The following is a 15,801-nucleotide window of genomic DNA, read 5'->3' on the forward strand; positions in this document are numbered from 1 at the left end:
CTAATTAAATCAAGAAGTCTCTCCACGTCGACTCGCTGTGTTCTTCTTCATGTCTCCGGTTTACTTTCACCGACTGCAACGGCCGACATTCACATTCGTGGCGACTGAAGCTCCCCGGTGGTCTGAAGATAACAAATATCTTTGGGTTTAAAGAAAAAACAGTCGTTGGGTTTAAAAAAAGACAATAAGAGCAAGATGTGACAGCAAATTGTTAGAAGAGTGCTTGTGTACGGGGCATGCTCACCCTTGTTGGAAAAAAGGACAGCCTTAGGCCTCCATTTTTCAATTACAATTTAGGGCCCCATTTTTACTAAATATGCATTCATTTATGGTTTAATGGAATGCACAATAAACAAGTTATGTGAAATATTGTTAGAAATAACTATGTTCATGTATATATTCCATATAAATATATGTTTCATTTTAATTTTAATTTTACAAAGAAAAAACTTTTTAGATTTCATTATTCGGTTTTGCTGTATGCACTCTTATGATTTTCTACATTTTGTTCTTAACTCATTAATTTTAAATTACTTCATATTTTCATAAAATAGTTATATGATTTATACTAGTTTTTTGTTTTGTTAAAGGGCTTATGATTTATACTTGTTGCAGTAGGATTAAAAAAAAATCATGTTTTTTGCCTTAGGCCTCTCAAATTGTAGGCACGGTAGTACTGCTTATGTATTAGAGACTTAAGTCTCAGACAAGACCCCTTAGTGATGAACAGGCTTTTAAGGTGTTTGATACTATGTTAAGATCATGTAACCAACCATCTTTCATTCTCTAAATCTGACTTAAAAATCCATTGGTGAGCTCATGTTCGGGTACTGGACTTTAAATAGTTATCGAAAGTTTCAAACTTTATACAATTTTCAGCTTGTTTGGTTATGATTTTGGATACCCTTCTTGGTTCTTAATTAGCTTTGTATAAAGTTTGGAGTCTCGACATACACCATTCCGGTTCTTTTTTAAATTTATAGAGAAACCTACTGTTTTGGTTGTTGTTGAAAACCGAGTGTTGTTACAGAGTGGACAACACAACATAAATGATTGTTGTGAATGCATGTACAGAATCTGGTGAAGAAGTGTTATATATGTGATTAACAATTCATCGTAGTGGAGTTATTTCATATGATTCCTATTCAGCTCGAGGATTATTAGTCACGTCAAAGATTCTGAGGGAGTCGCTCTTTGTGTTGAAGACAATGGGAAAGAAACAAAAGAGTCAGTGTCCGGAGAATGAACGTGGAACGGTTCTATAAGTTGTGGCGCAAAAATATAAAGAAACAGAGTCCATACAAAGTCTCTAACTTTTGTTTTATCCGTTGTGAAGCATCAATAGAAAATAGATACGCATAAAGCTACAAAGAGTCTTTTGTTTCGTCTTTTTGCGCTCACCTAATGCCACATGATCTGATCGTGATCTCGACGAGTGTCCAAATTCACGTCAGACACCCAATTGTAATCTGCTGAATATTATTTACACAAATTATCTCATATAAATAAAGTAATGCATTAAGCAAGCAAGCGCACTCAAGTCTTTCTTTGGATTGGAGGTGACGAAACTGAGCCGAAGGTTAGGTAAGTCTAAGATTGATAACTTTTCTTAATCGACTCAAAAGTCAAATCTCTGTTTTAGATCATGAATCTTGTGTTTATGAATAGTTATTATAGAGTACTGACACGATTAGTTCTATTGATAGTACCTATACAAACCCAGGAGTAAAGAAGGGTTTAGCTCCGTTTCACTTTATGATTAGTCTCGTTATAAACTCTGTTTTGGTCTTTGTAGTTTAAATTTTTGCCGCTGTGAATCTGTGATTACTTCATCAACTTATTATACACCTGCTTGTATTGGTTTTGTAGGTGTTATTGATTAAGTGTGTGATTAAGCAAGGTCTTTTGCTTTCTGCGTAAAAAGTCAATTCTGAAAATGTCTCTCAAGGCATTAGACTACGAATCACTGAACGAAAACGTGAAGAACTGTCAGTATGCAGTCAGAGGCGAACTCTATCTCCGTGCTTCCGAGCTTCAGAAAGAAGGCAAAAAGGTAACAGATTCTGTTATGCCCTTTGCAAAATTCATGAGCTTTCATTTGCTCTTATTAACCTGATTAACATATGCAACAGATCATTTTCACAAACGTTGGAAACCCTCATGCGTTAGGACAGAAGCCTCTGACATTTCCTCGTCAGGTGGTTGCTCTATGCCAAGCTCCATTTCTGCTAGACAATCCAAATGTTGGCATGATATTCCCAGCAGACGCTATTGCAAGAGCTAAGCATTATCTTTCCTTAACCTCTGGTGGTCTTGGTATGTCCTTACTACACAGAAACTCAGTAGCTATCCATTGCTTATGTCTACAAGTTTTTTTTTAAAAAGCAATTTTTCTTTAATCTTTAAATCAGGTGCTTACAGTGACTCAAGAGGCCTTCCCGGAGTTCGAAAGGAAGTTGCTGAGTTCATCCAACGGCGTGATGGATATCCAAGGTAATATCTTCCACAAGTCCGGGATACCCCCAAGTTAATAATAATTTTAAAAAATATCCTGAAGCCTTTGACTTCTTACCATCAAACTACAGCGATCCGGAACTCATATTTCTAACTGATGGAGCTAGCAAAGGAGTGATGCAAATCTTAAACTGTATCATACGCAACCAGAAAGACGGAGTAATGAACCTGTTTCTCTGTATAAGACATTTCTTTTGGTTTTATTAGGCTCACAAGCTTTTCTTGGTTGGTTAGATTCTGGTTCCAGTGCCACAGTATCCACTCTACTCAGCTACCATATCTCTGTTAGGAGGCACTCTTGTACCTTACTATCTTGAAGAGACTGACAACTGGGGACTTGATGTTAACAACCTTCGCCAATCTGTTGCTCAGGCTCGCTCTCAAGGAATAACAGTCAGTATATTCTTCTTCTCGAAACTGTTTTGATGCAGAGGCTTCTTTATTTGATTAATACACATGGCTAATGGCAGGTAAGGGCAATGGTGATCATTAACCCCGGAAACCCAACTGGTCAGTGTCTAAGCGAAGCTAACTTAAGAGAGATATTGAAGTTCTGTTGTGACGAGAGATTGGTTCTACTTGGAGACGAAGTCTATCAGCAGAACATATACCAAGATGAAAGACCCTTCATCAGCTCCAAGAAAGTAATCATTTTCATTTGTGTTTCATTACTCTATGGGAACATAACATATGTGAGATTAATCTTTTTTGTCTTAGAAAAGGTTTTGATGGATATGGGAGCACCGTTGAGCAAGGAAGTTCAGCTCATATCTTTCCACACAGTTTCAAAAGGATACTGGGGTGAATGTGGGCAACGAGGTGGTTACTTCGAGATGACAAACATCCCCCCAAGGGTTTGTGCCCTGACCGTGTTGGTTTTGGTAATAACGTTTTTTGTTTTGGTAATAATTTTTTGGTTAATGCAGACCGTTGAGGAGATATACAAGGTTGCATCTATAGCTCTTAGTCCCAACGTCTCTGCGCAGATATTTGTAAGGCTCTTTTGTTAGTTTTCTTAGTAACTAAAACGGTTCCGTGGCTGAAGAAGCCTATGGTTTTGTCTTTGTGCAGATGGGTTTAATGGTTAGTCCACCAAAGCCTGGAGACATTTCATATGACCAGTTCGTCCGTGAAAGGTAATGTTATACTCTAGATGAACATTGAATTGATTAAGGATCAAGATATTTCAGAAACTTTATTTTAACAGCAAGGGAATACTAGAGTCACTGAGAAGAAGAGCAAGGATCATGACTGATGGGTTCAACAGCTGCAAAAACGTTGTCTGTAACTTCACGGAAGGTGCAATGTATTCGTTTCCTCAGATAAAGTTGCCACCGAAAGCAATCCAAGCAGCGAAACAAGCTGGAAAGGTTCCTGATGTTTTCTACTGCCTTAAGCTCTTAGAAGCCACGGGAATCTCCACTGTTCCTGGCTCTGGATTTGGACAGAAAGAAGGGTGAGTGAAAAACTTTCAGACTCAATTCATGTTCTTGTAAATTTCTTTTGTGTTTAACTTGGTTTCTTGTTTCCTTACAGGGTGTTTCATCTGAGGACAACGATTCTGCCTGCAGAAGAAGAGATGCCAGAGATTATGGAAAGTTTCAAGAAGTTTAATGATGAGTTCATGTCTCAGTACGGTGATAACTTTGGTTACTCAAGGATGTGAAAGAAAAGAGTTTGAGATCACTTCTTCTTCTTACCGACATTATTATTATCAATGCACACTCTTCAAAAGCTATAGCCACTGGTCCTACTTTGTACAACTTTTCTTATGGTCTTAGAATCTTTTGTATCTACCGAAACAAACAAACATAAACCATCTCATCAGTTTCAGTGATGTATTAAAATGTTCTATTTAGACATCTTTAAACAAAAGAGTTTTTATGTTTTTTTTTTTTTTTTGATAATGGTGGTATCCGAATGCTCCGTGGGGATCCGACTAGCACCTAAAGACCGTCCGGATGAATCTGAACCACTAACGGTCCGCCGGAGCCCGCCGAAGGCATCCACGAGGGCTGGTGATCACCCCATGTAAATCCCACCAGTGGCCAGCGTAGTTGGAAGTGTCCGTATCGAGCCCGAAGGCCCTCAAGAGCAACATCCGCCAACGGGGCTCGAACCCATGACTTCCCAGGTTGAGTACCACCACTGGACCACTAACGCGTGGTTGTTTTTATGTTTTTAGCCAAGCACGAATGACTAAAAGCATATTCGGAGATGAATTTGTATAGAGTTTGTGAATTTTAAGAGCTGGTTGATTTAAGAAAAATTACGTGGATTGTGAAAATTTATATAGATTGATTTATGAAATTTGATTATAACTTTTTTAGATTGATATAGATTTTCATGAATTTGTATTTACCTTTTTTCTATCATTTTTTTGCCAAGTAAATATATAATTTATTTATTTTCTAAATCATATAACATGATTCTTTACTTTTTTTCTTTCAAATTAAAAAAAATAATAATAATAGTGACACATACAAAATTGGGCAATGATCAAAAGAGATTTCATTAAAAAGGTAAAAGACTATTTTACCCATTGCTTTATAGATATATAAACAATAAAAATTATAAAAAGGTTTTTTTTTTAATTTGGAATTATATGTTTATAAATTCGAACTTTTTATAAATTTTAATAACTTTCGAATTATTTTTATTTTTTTGTTAGTTTAGAATTATATTTTTCAAATTCGAAGTTTTTTTAAAAAATTCGATTAAAAAAATCTTTTTGAAATTCAAAAATGCTTTTTGAAACTATTTTAAAAATTTTATTTTTAAATTTTCGTATTTATAAATATAATTATATATTCAAAAATGATAAAACAATATAAATATAATTGTATATTAAAATGTAAAAGTATATAAAATTGTTATAAACTATAGTATTGGACATATAATTTTGATTTAAAGTGCACAAGATATTTGGTAAGAATAGCTATTTTGTTTTCTAATTTTTATCACATAGATTTTGAAAATCACATGGATACATATGATATTTTGAAAGTTGACTCTTATGAGTAAAAATGAATAAAATTCATCTCCCAATAACACTAGATTTAGTTAAAATTAGAGAATCAATAATAACTAAACTTTTTGAATGACAAATAATTTGAATGAATTTTGAAAATTCTTAAACCAATAACAATGTATTCTATTAAGACTTTTGAAATCCAAAAATCAATAACAATGGAATCTCAAAATTTCTAAAATACATGATAATTCATTAACCAATAACCCCCCTAGATTTATATTATCTTCTTTTACTAAAATAAGTTTTAGAAAAAAATATATTCTAAATTAGATGATAGTTTTAATTTTCAATGTTAAATTTATTAAATTTTTATTTTATATGACCATTAATATTAGATGATAAATTAATTAATGATGTTTTGCTTATAAAATGTAAAAGAATTATGTAAATAATCCTAAAACATCATCTAGTAAAAAGTGGAGAGAATTATCAGACGAATTTACCCTGAATTAGAAAGCTTATCCAAAAGTATATTTAATGCGGAATAAAAGATATTGATTATTCCACTTGGTGAAGTTAAAAATTAAATAATTATCCAATTATTAGGTAGAGAATGATAACGATCGTTTATTTTTATTAAGCATTATGAAAACGAAGAGATATAACCCTATAATTAAATAATCTTTCTTTTTGATTTTAATTGTCGTTCTAGTTTTATGCATACAGATTAATAAAACATATGATTCAAAACAAAAACACAATTACCAATACACCTAACCATATTTCAACCAATAGAAAAATAAAATTGATAATCTTATTAATAAATTTTGCATTGAAACTCTAATACGACACTTATTTTGAAACGAATTTTTTTCTACAACGACAACTAAATCGAAACGGAGGGAGTAAAGTACTTTCTCGGTTTCAAAATAATCCATGTTTTAGGATTTTCACACTTATAAATAAAACGTAATAAAACATATTCCTTCCATTCCTAAAAGTGAAATTTTCTAAATTTATTTTTTTGTTCCAAAATAATAGATTTTCTAAAATTTTAAGGTACATTTAATAATTAATGCTGATAAATTGTATATTTTTAAAAAATATTAATTGAAAATATCAGAATTAATTAAATACTATTGGTTGTTAATTATTGGAAAATATAGTGATATCAATAATAAATTCAATTGTAAACATTTATTATATTCTTAATATGCGTGAATATTCTATAAAATATTTTTTTCAGAAACGAGGGAGTAATAAAACTTAGTTATTAATGCATAGTTTTTTTTAATTTTATATTTTCTATATTTCTAAACTAATAAGACTTCAAAAAATGCGTTTAATATTTTTGAATTTTACAATTTTTCATTACTAATTGACAACAAATGCATTGGAAATATAAAAAATACATAGTTTTCGAAACAATTTTTTTTTTCTAAATTGTGTAACTTTTTGAAACGGAGGGAATATATATTATGAAAACGAAGAGATATAATTAAATAAAGTATATCACATTATCACTATCGAATCTTTGATTATATATAAAGTTTATACACGGGAGAATAAAAGTAATCACCGTTATATATATTAAACTAATAATTGAAAAATAGAGTCCCCACCAGATCAAAATATTCCGCACCTCTTTCTTTTTCTTGTCTCTTTCTTCTTGGTACGTTCTCCTTCCTCAGGACTCACGCTTCAATTAGATACAGTTAAATAAACCCTAAACTCAAACCTTCTCTTCTTGTTCCTTTTCCAGAGAAAACTCTAGATAAAAACCTTTCCCGCTCAAAAGTTTTACCAGTTAAATTGTAATTAATAAAGGCCTATTTAGTATTTAATAACCCCTCTTATTTTTCCTTGTTTAGGTCATAAGTTTTCTTGGATCGGGCCATGGAAAAGTCTATTGCAGTGACGATCTCGGTGAAAGCTCTGGTTGATCCAAAACCGGAGAAAGAAGAGAATAAAGAAGAAGAAGATGGGTTCACAACTCCATCAGGGCCGCAGTTTAAAATTCCGCCGCCGGTTGTGTGTCCTCCGGCTCCGAGGCGCGACAGCTTCAAGCGGAAGAAGATCGACAAACGCCGGAAAAAATCTACCGGACGGAGGCTTACTTCAGTCAAAGCTCAAGACTTGAACACTGTCTTCACAAGAACACAGACATAGTTGAAGAAAGACTCTTGAGTTTTTTTCTTAGTGCGTACGTTAATGACTTGTTAACCGAAGAAATATCAGGGGTTTTAATTTTATTCTAATTATGTGTTTTTTTTGTTACAACTTTGTCTTGACCTCTTTCTTTATTGTATATTTTTTTATATAATTAGTCTTATCTATCATCGTATCATAGATGATGATGCAACTCATTCAGTTTGTAAACTTCATCATATACTTAATTTTCATCCTGCAAAACAAATAAGGTTGAAGAAAACGTACGAGTCTTTTGATCTAGAATCTTCTGACCATAACATGTTCGGAACTCTCTCTCTTTCATACGTCAAGCGCTTCTTAGACGATGATGGTTATAAGTTCGGTGGAGATCACCGGGAGTCAGCTACTCCGGAGACAACACGGAAATATCCGGCATCTGAAATAACAAGAAGAACTTCACTTTCTCGTGATCTTCGTTATGGTTGAAAACGACAACCGATTCCGAAAAATATCAAAAAGCCGATTAGCGGATTGTGCCGGATTTAATGGGTGGGAGAATTTAGTTTTGTAATAGACTGAATTTGGAAATTTTGTTCAAACAAAGCTTGTAACCCGTTCTTCTATTATCCTTTTCGGGTGGAAGTTTATATATAGTTAATATTTTTTTAAAAAATGGTACATTCTGTTTTCTCTCGAGACTTGAACTTGAATTCATAGTTTGATTCATTCTTCTCTTATTCCTATGCTGCATAACTATTTATCATAAATTTGTTTGCTTACAATGAACCGATTCAACTTAAGGAGATTCAATCTACCCATGTTTCAATTTTTATTTTATTTTTGGATTTAAACATCCAAAATCAACACTAATTTGGTCAACTAGACAAAAAAAAAATCGTTTCAATCCAATTCAACTTTTTAAAACAAACTAATGAAAAGCTTTAGAGTTTTGAAGAAAATATTCAAAACTAGGGAAAGTTGACCCACATGGCCACACAACTACAACTACTTGAAGTCTAAATAGAGGTCTATATCATGTTTGGTAATGGTGAGTAAATTGAATAGTCAGAGCTTCGAGCTGAAAAGAATCCTATGCTTTATTACGTCAATAATTTCAGACTATATAATGTTATTTATTCTATTGGAGATCTTTGTATTTATTTTTCTTTTCCTTTCAGAGATTTCATATCATAGTTATTGCCATGAGAAATTGTAGTATCATGTTAGCCCTTAGTCAAAACAAATTGTAGTATCATGCAACTTTTTTTAGACAATCACATTTTGTAGGAAACTTTTAGACAATCACATTTTGTAGTTCTTTTCTAGTGGCCAAACTTTTATATCCACACTGATCAATCAAACCTATTTGTTAGTAGTTGAGCTAATATTCATACCAAAGAAGAGAACAACAATGTCCAGCAAATTTCATTATACCGTTGTATGATGTTTCATGCAGCAATTTTGATTTAAATACTCGAGGTAGTTTCCCAAACCAAAGTATTTAAATATATCAGCATTTTCTGTTCAAAATGTGGATTGCTTCGGAATTAAAATTTGAATGCGTAAAATTTCACAGTTCCGTTTATATTTGTGTTTGGCAAAACTAGTTGACGTGTGTGATCAAGAAACCATCACTTTTCTTTTTGAGCAACAGAAACCAGCACTTTTCATGTGTAACAAAAGAGTGTGACTGTGTCAATGGTTAAACTGTTAATTTATTCAAAAAGATTATTATCACACAAAAAGAAAATAACATTTCAAACTATTTTTGAAACGTACACACTACAGAAACACCAATAGTGAAAAAACATCACCATCAGTCCATCAACCATAAAAACGCCATAGGATCTCCGTCACAGCCATATCAGCACTGACAATAAATCAGCCTATGCTGGACCCAGATTTATACAGGTTAATTTATTCATATTTAATGATGATATATTTACATAATAAACTAAATGAATTATTTCTTTTTTGCCAAGAAATGAATGATTTCTTTATATAAAAAACTCTTTATTACGAGAGGCTCAGAAACTCTTTATTTATAATATAACAAGGCTCAAAAACTCCACGCACCTAGCAAATGTTAGTTTTTACCTTTTTTTATTTATAAATTATTCAGTGACGTAATACAACATATAGATATATGAATGGAAAATTTTCTCAAATAGCAATTTTTAAATTTTTTGTCACAAAATAACCTTAAAAAAATAACCAAAATAGTTTTTTTTTATTTTGAAAATTTTAGTATTTATTTTTTATTTTCTAAAATTTGAAACTCTATCCCCAAAATATCATTCATTGACTTTAAACCCTGAATCTAGATTAGTTAACCCTTGAATAAAATTTATTTTGGTCATTTTCTTCACTAAAGACTATTTTTGTGACAAAAACTTAAAAATGGTTATCCTAGAGATTTTCTCTATATGTTATATAAATATTTTTAGGTTTCTACAAATTTACCCAGATTCGGAAGAATCGACTCGAACTCCATCCGAAAATTTATAAAATCCGAAAAAAATTTAATTTTAAAATCCAAAAAAAAAAAATTGATACCTGAAAAATTGATCTCTATATGAACTTGTACATGAATGCATTTGTCTAACTCGTTGTGTAAATGCATGAAATTTTTTTTTTTGTTAGCCGGTTTGAATTTTTGTTGCTAATGAAAAATTTCATTTGAACATGTCAAATTATTATGGTTAACACGAAAAATAAATGACATCGAATAATGAAAAAAATATAAAAAATGTAATAAAATATTTTAAACTAGGTAAATTTTGTTTTGTACTTTTGTAATAAATGTGTCGAATTATTTGGAAAAAAAACAATAAATGAAGTAGATAAAATTAATTAAGAAATGAAAAAGAAGTAAGAAATCATTTTAAAATAGGAAAATATTGTTTTGCACATCATTTTTAATAGAATAGATAATAAACCAGCATTTTTAGCAACGATATTTCATCTTTTAATTTTAAAATAGGGTGGTTGCACAAAAACAAAATTAATTAAATAGGGTAATACGTACACAAACAATAAATTTAAGGCCCAGCCCAAAAGAAAATATCAACGGCTCGTGTTTGTTTGATTGATCCACTTCGGTTGAATATTCTTGGCGGTTGAAGATCTCCACGTGTCACACTCTAATCTCATAGATTAACTGTTACTCATCGCACAGCCGTTCGATTGTCGCACCACGTAAATAAAAAGAAAAAGAAAAAGGAATAAAACAAACGCGGAAAAACAAAAAAGAAAAAAAAAAAGCGAATCCGTTTTTACTTACCTCTCTTGACTCACGCCCAAATCGACGGTGGACTTTCGTCGGAGAAGAAGATGAAGCAGAGAACGTGGCCACCAGGCCCATCGGAAGGATCCCGATTCACCTCCTTATCCTTCTCAAAACTCCACGACAAGGAGAAACGAAGCAGATTCTCAATCCGAGCAGCGACGACGACGAAGTCAATCTCAAAATCCTCCTCCTCCTCGCCTCCGCCTCCGACGAACGACGCCGGAGACTTCTCGATGCTCCCCTTCGACATCCTGACGAAAATCGCGGCGCCGCTGAGCCTCCCGAACCTCCAGGCGGCGTCGTCGGTGTGCCGATCGTGGAGAGACGCGCTCCAGCCGCTGAGGGAGTCGATGCTGCTTCTCCGGTGGGGGAAGCGGTTCAAGCACGGGAGGGGAGGCGTCAAGGCGAACTTGGACAAGGCTCTCGATTCGTTTCTGAAAGGAGCCGCGCGTGGATCCACGCTCGCGATGGTTGACGCGGGGCTTGTGTATTGGGAGAAGGGGGAGAAGGAGAAGGCGGTGGGGTTGTATAGGAGAGCTGCGGAGCTTGGTGATGCCGTTGGTCAATGCAATTTGGGGATCTCTTATCTCCAAGGTGAGGGATTCTTGTTGTAATTAGAGTTGTTTAGGGTTCGAATTTGGTTGATTTTGTGTCTTCAGGTCAACCTTCAGATCCTAAGGAAGCGATGAAGTGGTTGAAACAATCTGCGGAGAACGGTTATGTTCGAGCACAGTATCAGATAGCTCTTTGTTTACACCAAGGCAGGGTCGTGCAGACCAATCTGCTAGAAGCTGTATGTTGCCTTCTCTCTTGTCTAGTTGAGATTCTATATATCTGTCTTCCATGTGGATGTATATTGATGGCTGCACACACTCATAGTGGAGTCTTATAATGCTATGTTTGGTAGTTCATTTGTGGAATTTTTTTTGTCTTCTTGTTCTTCTGATCTTTTCTTTCCTTGTCTAATTGAGTTTCTATATATAGATGTCTTCTTGTGGCGGGGTGCTGCACGCAATCTCGATTAAAAATTGCATTTTTTTGTATATTTATTGCTGCACATACTCGGTTTAGTGTGATAATGCTTTGTTTGGACATGTGGGTTAGTTCATTTGTGGAAATGTTTTTTGCCTTGTGTCTTATCCACAAACTTTCTCATGTGATTTGATCATTTCTCCTTTTTGACAGACTAAATGGTACCTAAAGGCAGCAGAAGGTGGGTATGTAAGAGCCATGTATAACATTTCGCTTTGTTACTCGGTTGGAGAAGGGTTACCACAAAACCGTAAGCTAGCAAGAAGGTGGATGAAACGCGCAGCTGATCATGGACACAGTAAAGCTCAGTTTGAGCATGGCCTTGCCTTATTTTCTGTAAGTATATCTCTAATCATACCTCAATAATCAATTCAATTCAACAAAAGGCGTGTTAAAGCTTTACTTTTGGTTATATAGACCATGTTAGAGTATTGTGTGTGACTAGATGAAAAAAAATTGGGGAAGTTTGCAATAGAGTTGGATTTTCGATTTTAGGCTTATGCAAGGAGTTTGAGATTGAACTGATGATGAATGAATCTATGATTTTGATGAGCAGGAAAGAGCGTTGTTGAAAGCAGTAATGTACTTAGAACTCGCTGAGCGTGGTGGCGAGACGGGTGCGGGTCACGTCAAAGAAGTTATACACCAACAGCTTTCTGCAACTTCTCGTGATCATGCCATAAACCAAGCCAATAACTGGCGTGCGTTACCAGCTACTCGCTGAGTCTCCATCTTTTGAGTACAGATACATTGAGGAGTCATAGTAGCTCTTTGTAATAACAGTTTGGTGATACGAAATATCATATATGAAATTTGTGCCTGCCTCTTTTTCCCCGTTCACTTAACAGAGTTCAATTATTCAATACTTCAGCAGCTAATGTGAGTCGACCTTTCAAAAATCTCCCAACATCAACGAAGTTTATGAACAATAAAGGAGCTAGTAGTAACGGACTAACGGTACATATGAAAAGATGAAAGAAGTTTTCATATATAGTTTTCATATATAAATAAAATATAATATGGCGGATGGTTTACCAAATCTTGCGTACAAACAATAGTATGAATTATCAACAAGCTGAGTACTGGTTCACTCCACAAGCTTTACTGTACGATGGTGGAACAGCAAGACACGCATAACCGATCATGCTCCAAATTATAAATGTTTTGAGAATTTCTACGATTTGGTTGACTGATCAAATTCAATCTACACAATATTATAACGACAAGAGAAATGAACTATGAATGCAAGTATCGATCTGAAGATGTTCCAAACATGCATATGGTCCTACCAAGTAATATTTAATTGACGATGAATGAACTTCAGATCAACAATCATGCCAGTATAGTGACACAACCACTGATTAATAACTTAATCTGAATTATAAATCTACTGAATTGCGTAAAAAAACAAGAACCCGCGAAAATGGAAAGGCAAAAATTCCAGAATCTCAATGACATAACAACCATGTTCCAATCTCCAAAACAGGGATAAGTTTTAGTGAAGATTCAACAATAAAAAGCAAAAATGAGAAAATAAAACTTGTGATAAACCTAAGCAGTGAGCACCACGGCACCGCCAGCTTCCTTGATCTTCTTCTCAGCAGTCTTCGAGATAAGCTTGGCCTTCACCACAAACGGCTTGTTCTCAGGCAAATGACCTTTCCCCAACACCTTAAAGAACCCGTGCTGCGTCACGTCGATCAACGGAACCTTATCCTTCGTAGCCTTCGCCTTCACATCCTCAGGGACCAACGACCAAAGCCTGTCGAGGTTGACGATCGGGCAGAAGAACTTGTTGCGAAGCTTGTGGAAGTACCGCATACCGACTTTGCCGAAGTAACCGGGATGGTACTTGTCGAAGAGGATCCTGTGGTGGTGCATACCTCCTGCGTTACCACGACCTCCGGGATGCTTTCGGTGCTTTCCGACACGACCGTGTCCGGCGCTGACGTGGCCACGCTTCTTCCTGTTCTTCTTGAATCTGGTCGTCATTTTCGCCGATCTCTCGAACCTTTCCCTCCTGCGGCTAGGGCTTCTGTAGAAGGAAGAAGCACAGATTATAAAGACTAGAGGATATTCACTCACTCTCTGTGAGCATTCCTAGGGTTTTCATTTTTAGCTGGACCCTTTTGTGATATGGGCCTAGTGCGGTAAAAGCCCAATAAAACATGTGTTTTCATTTTGAGCCTTGCTCTCGAAACGACGTCGTTGAACAGAAAGGTTTCCTTCAAAGAAGAGTGAGTTCACCACCATATGATCGAATCTCCACTCCTAGGTTACGAAGGTTGTTTAGGTTTTTTGTTGATTCTTCACTCCATACTCCATAGTACAGACACAGCGTTTTCTTATAATTAGTGATTAGTATCAACTACGTGCCGTTTTCCAGGTAAAATATAGGAAAACGTTCAAGACGACACGCAGTTTGACAGAATTTTTGAAGTCAAATCCAAAACAGTTAATAGGCCAGCCCAATACATGTAATGGGCTTTTTAGATTAGAAAAGAAACCGAATGATATCTTCTTTGTCGCGTGCACGCTAAATCATTTCACAGATAAACCAATTCTCTGCGGTGGAGCGAGTAAAATCGAGAGGATTCGCGAGAGATCGATCTAATCTAATCAAACCCTAGCGTACGAAGATGCCGAAGAAGATGGGAGTCAACAGCAAGGCGGAGGTCGCCAGATCCCGCAAGAACGCGGCCGAGGCGGAGCAGAAGGATCGCCAAACCCGCGAGAAGGAGGAGCAATACTGGCGCGAGGCGGAGGGCCCCAAATCCAAGGCGGCGAAGAAGCGGGAGGAGGACGCGGAGAAGAAGGCCGAGACCGCCGCCAAGAAAGCGGAGGCGAAGCGCCTGGCGGAGCAGGAGGAGAGGGAGCTGGAGAAGGCTCTGAAGAAGCCGGACAAGAAGGTCAGCCGCGTCTCTGCGCCGGTCCCCAAGGTGACGGAGGCGGAGCTGATCAGGAGGCGCGAGGAGGAGCAGGCGGCGCTGGCGAAGAAAGCGGAGGAGTCGAAGAAGAAACAGACGCGCATGGCGGCGGAAGAGGAGTACGAGAAGATGGTGTTGGTGTCCAATACGAACCGTGATGATTCAGTCATCGATGCGCGTACCGTTGACGAGGCGCTCGCGAAGATGAGCGTCGCGGATAACCTCCCCGTTGATCGCCACCCGGAGAAAAGGCTCAAGGCTTCCTTTAAGGTTTAATCTATGGCTTCTTTATACTTTTGATGTTTGTTGTATGGTGGAAAATGAGAATTGTTTGATTGATTGATGAGTATTTGTATAGGCCTATGAAGAAGTTGAGATGCCGAGGCTGAAGGAGGAGAAGCCAGGTCTTACTCACACTCAGTACAAGGATTTGATTTGGAAGATGTGGAAGAAGTCTCCTGATAATCCTCTTAACCAGGTTAACTAAATACTACATTCAGCTCAGCCTTTTGTTCAACTGTTTGAGAAGTAGTATGTCTAGTTGATAATTTATACCAAAAAGTTTGGAAGATAGAATAGAATAGGGATTGTTGAAAACAATGAGGAAGCTGAACTATATGCCTTGAACAGGCTGCTGCTGCTGTTGAGTGAAATGCAACTCGTAACCAGAACAAGGGAAGGTCTCATAAGGGGGGGAAGAGAGGATATTGTCAAGTGTGAGAGACTTTTGTGTGAGCGAGCTGCTTTGGGCATATTTTGCCTGACATTGTAAAAACTCTATGATATAAGTAGTAGGTAAAACTGGATAGATACATTTTGAGTACTGTCCTTGTTGTATGCGTCCATTAAGCATTCACTCTTTGCGTTTATTGAGTTCGAATTTGCGTCTAGAGAAATATGCCTTGTCTTTCATT

General features: G+C 35.9%; 4 protein-coding genes and 1 long non-coding RNA gene across 6 annotated transcripts; 4 read left to right on the forward strand and 1 right to left on the reverse strand.

Annotated features, from left to right (window-relative positions):
• Positions 1 to 1,359: 1,359 nt before the first annotated feature.
• On the forward strand, positions 1,360 to 4,405 carry LOC106406022 (glutamate--glyoxylate aminotransferase 2). Of its 2 annotated transcripts, none has more exons than XM_013846607.3 (12): positions 1,360 to 1,584; positions 1,870 to 2,053; positions 2,133 to 2,316; positions 2,412 to 2,493; positions 2,586 to 2,673; positions 2,749 to 2,907; positions 2,985 to 3,158; positions 3,237 to 3,368; positions 3,441 to 3,506; positions 3,586 to 3,650; positions 3,722 to 3,970; positions 4,051 to 4,405. In XM_013846607.3, exons 2-12 carry the CDS (start codon positions 1,937 to 1,939, stop codon positions 4,178 to 4,180), a joined length of 1,446 nt encoding a protein of 481 aa, XP_013702061.2. In that variant the 5' UTR covers positions 1,360 to 1,584; positions 1,870 to 1,936; the 3' UTR covers positions 4,181 to 4,405. The 2 variants fall into 2 exon arrangements, with proteins under 2 accessions (XP_013702061.2, XP_048617271.1); XM_048761314.1 differs by having other exon boundaries at positions 1,538 to 1,579.
• A 2,002-nt stretch (positions 4,406 to 6,407) lies between these two features.
• On the forward strand, positions 6,408 to 7,854 carry LOC111199520. The gene is made up of 2 exons (XR_002653434.2): positions 6,408 to 7,202; positions 7,360 to 7,854. It is a non-coding gene; the product is annotated as an uncharacterized LOC111199520 (long non-coding RNA).
• Positions 7,855 to 10,852: 2,998 nt separating this feature from the next.
• On the forward strand, positions 10,853 to 12,786 carry LOC106405626 (F-box protein At1g70590). Its single transcript, XM_013846145.3, has 4 exons — positions 10,853 to 11,522; positions 11,588 to 11,721; positions 12,114 to 12,296; positions 12,517 to 12,786. The coding sequence occupies exons 1-4, from the start codon at positions 10,973 to 10,975 to the stop codon at positions 12,682 to 12,684; spliced, it is 1,035 nt and encodes a 344-aa protein (XP_013701599.2). The 5' UTR covers positions 10,853 to 10,972; the 3' UTR covers positions 12,685 to 12,786.
• A 591-nt stretch (positions 12,787 to 13,377) lies between these two features.
• Positions 13,378 to 14,045, reverse strand: LOC106405628 (60S ribosomal protein L27a-3-like). The gene has a single exon (XM_013846147.3). The coding sequence runs from the start codon at positions 13,950 to 13,952 to the stop codon at positions 13,512 to 13,514; it is 441 nt and encodes a 146-aa protein (XP_013701601.1). The 5' UTR covers positions 13,953 to 14,045; the 3' UTR covers positions 13,378 to 13,511.
• A 442-nt stretch (positions 14,046 to 14,487) lies between these two features.
• Positions 14,488 to 15,756, forward strand: LOC125589085 (coiled-coil domain-containing protein 124-like). The gene is made up of 3 exons (XM_048761315.1): positions 14,488 to 15,157; positions 15,246 to 15,365; positions 15,518 to 15,756. Exons 1-3 carry the CDS (start codon positions 14,600 to 14,602, stop codon positions 15,536 to 15,538), a joined length of 699 nt encoding a protein of 232 aa, XP_048617272.1. The 5' UTR covers positions 14,488 to 14,599; the 3' UTR covers positions 15,539 to 15,756.
• The last annotated feature ends 45 nt before the right edge of the window (positions 15,757 to 15,801 follow it).

Source organism: Brassica napus, chromosome C6 (assembly GCF_020379485.1).
Source record: "Brassica napus cultivar Da-Ae chromosome C6, Da-Ae, whole genome shotgun sequence".
NCBI classification, from domain to species: domain Eukaryota; kingdom Viridiplantae; phylum Streptophyta; class Magnoliopsida; order Brassicales; family Brassicaceae; genus Brassica; species Brassica napus.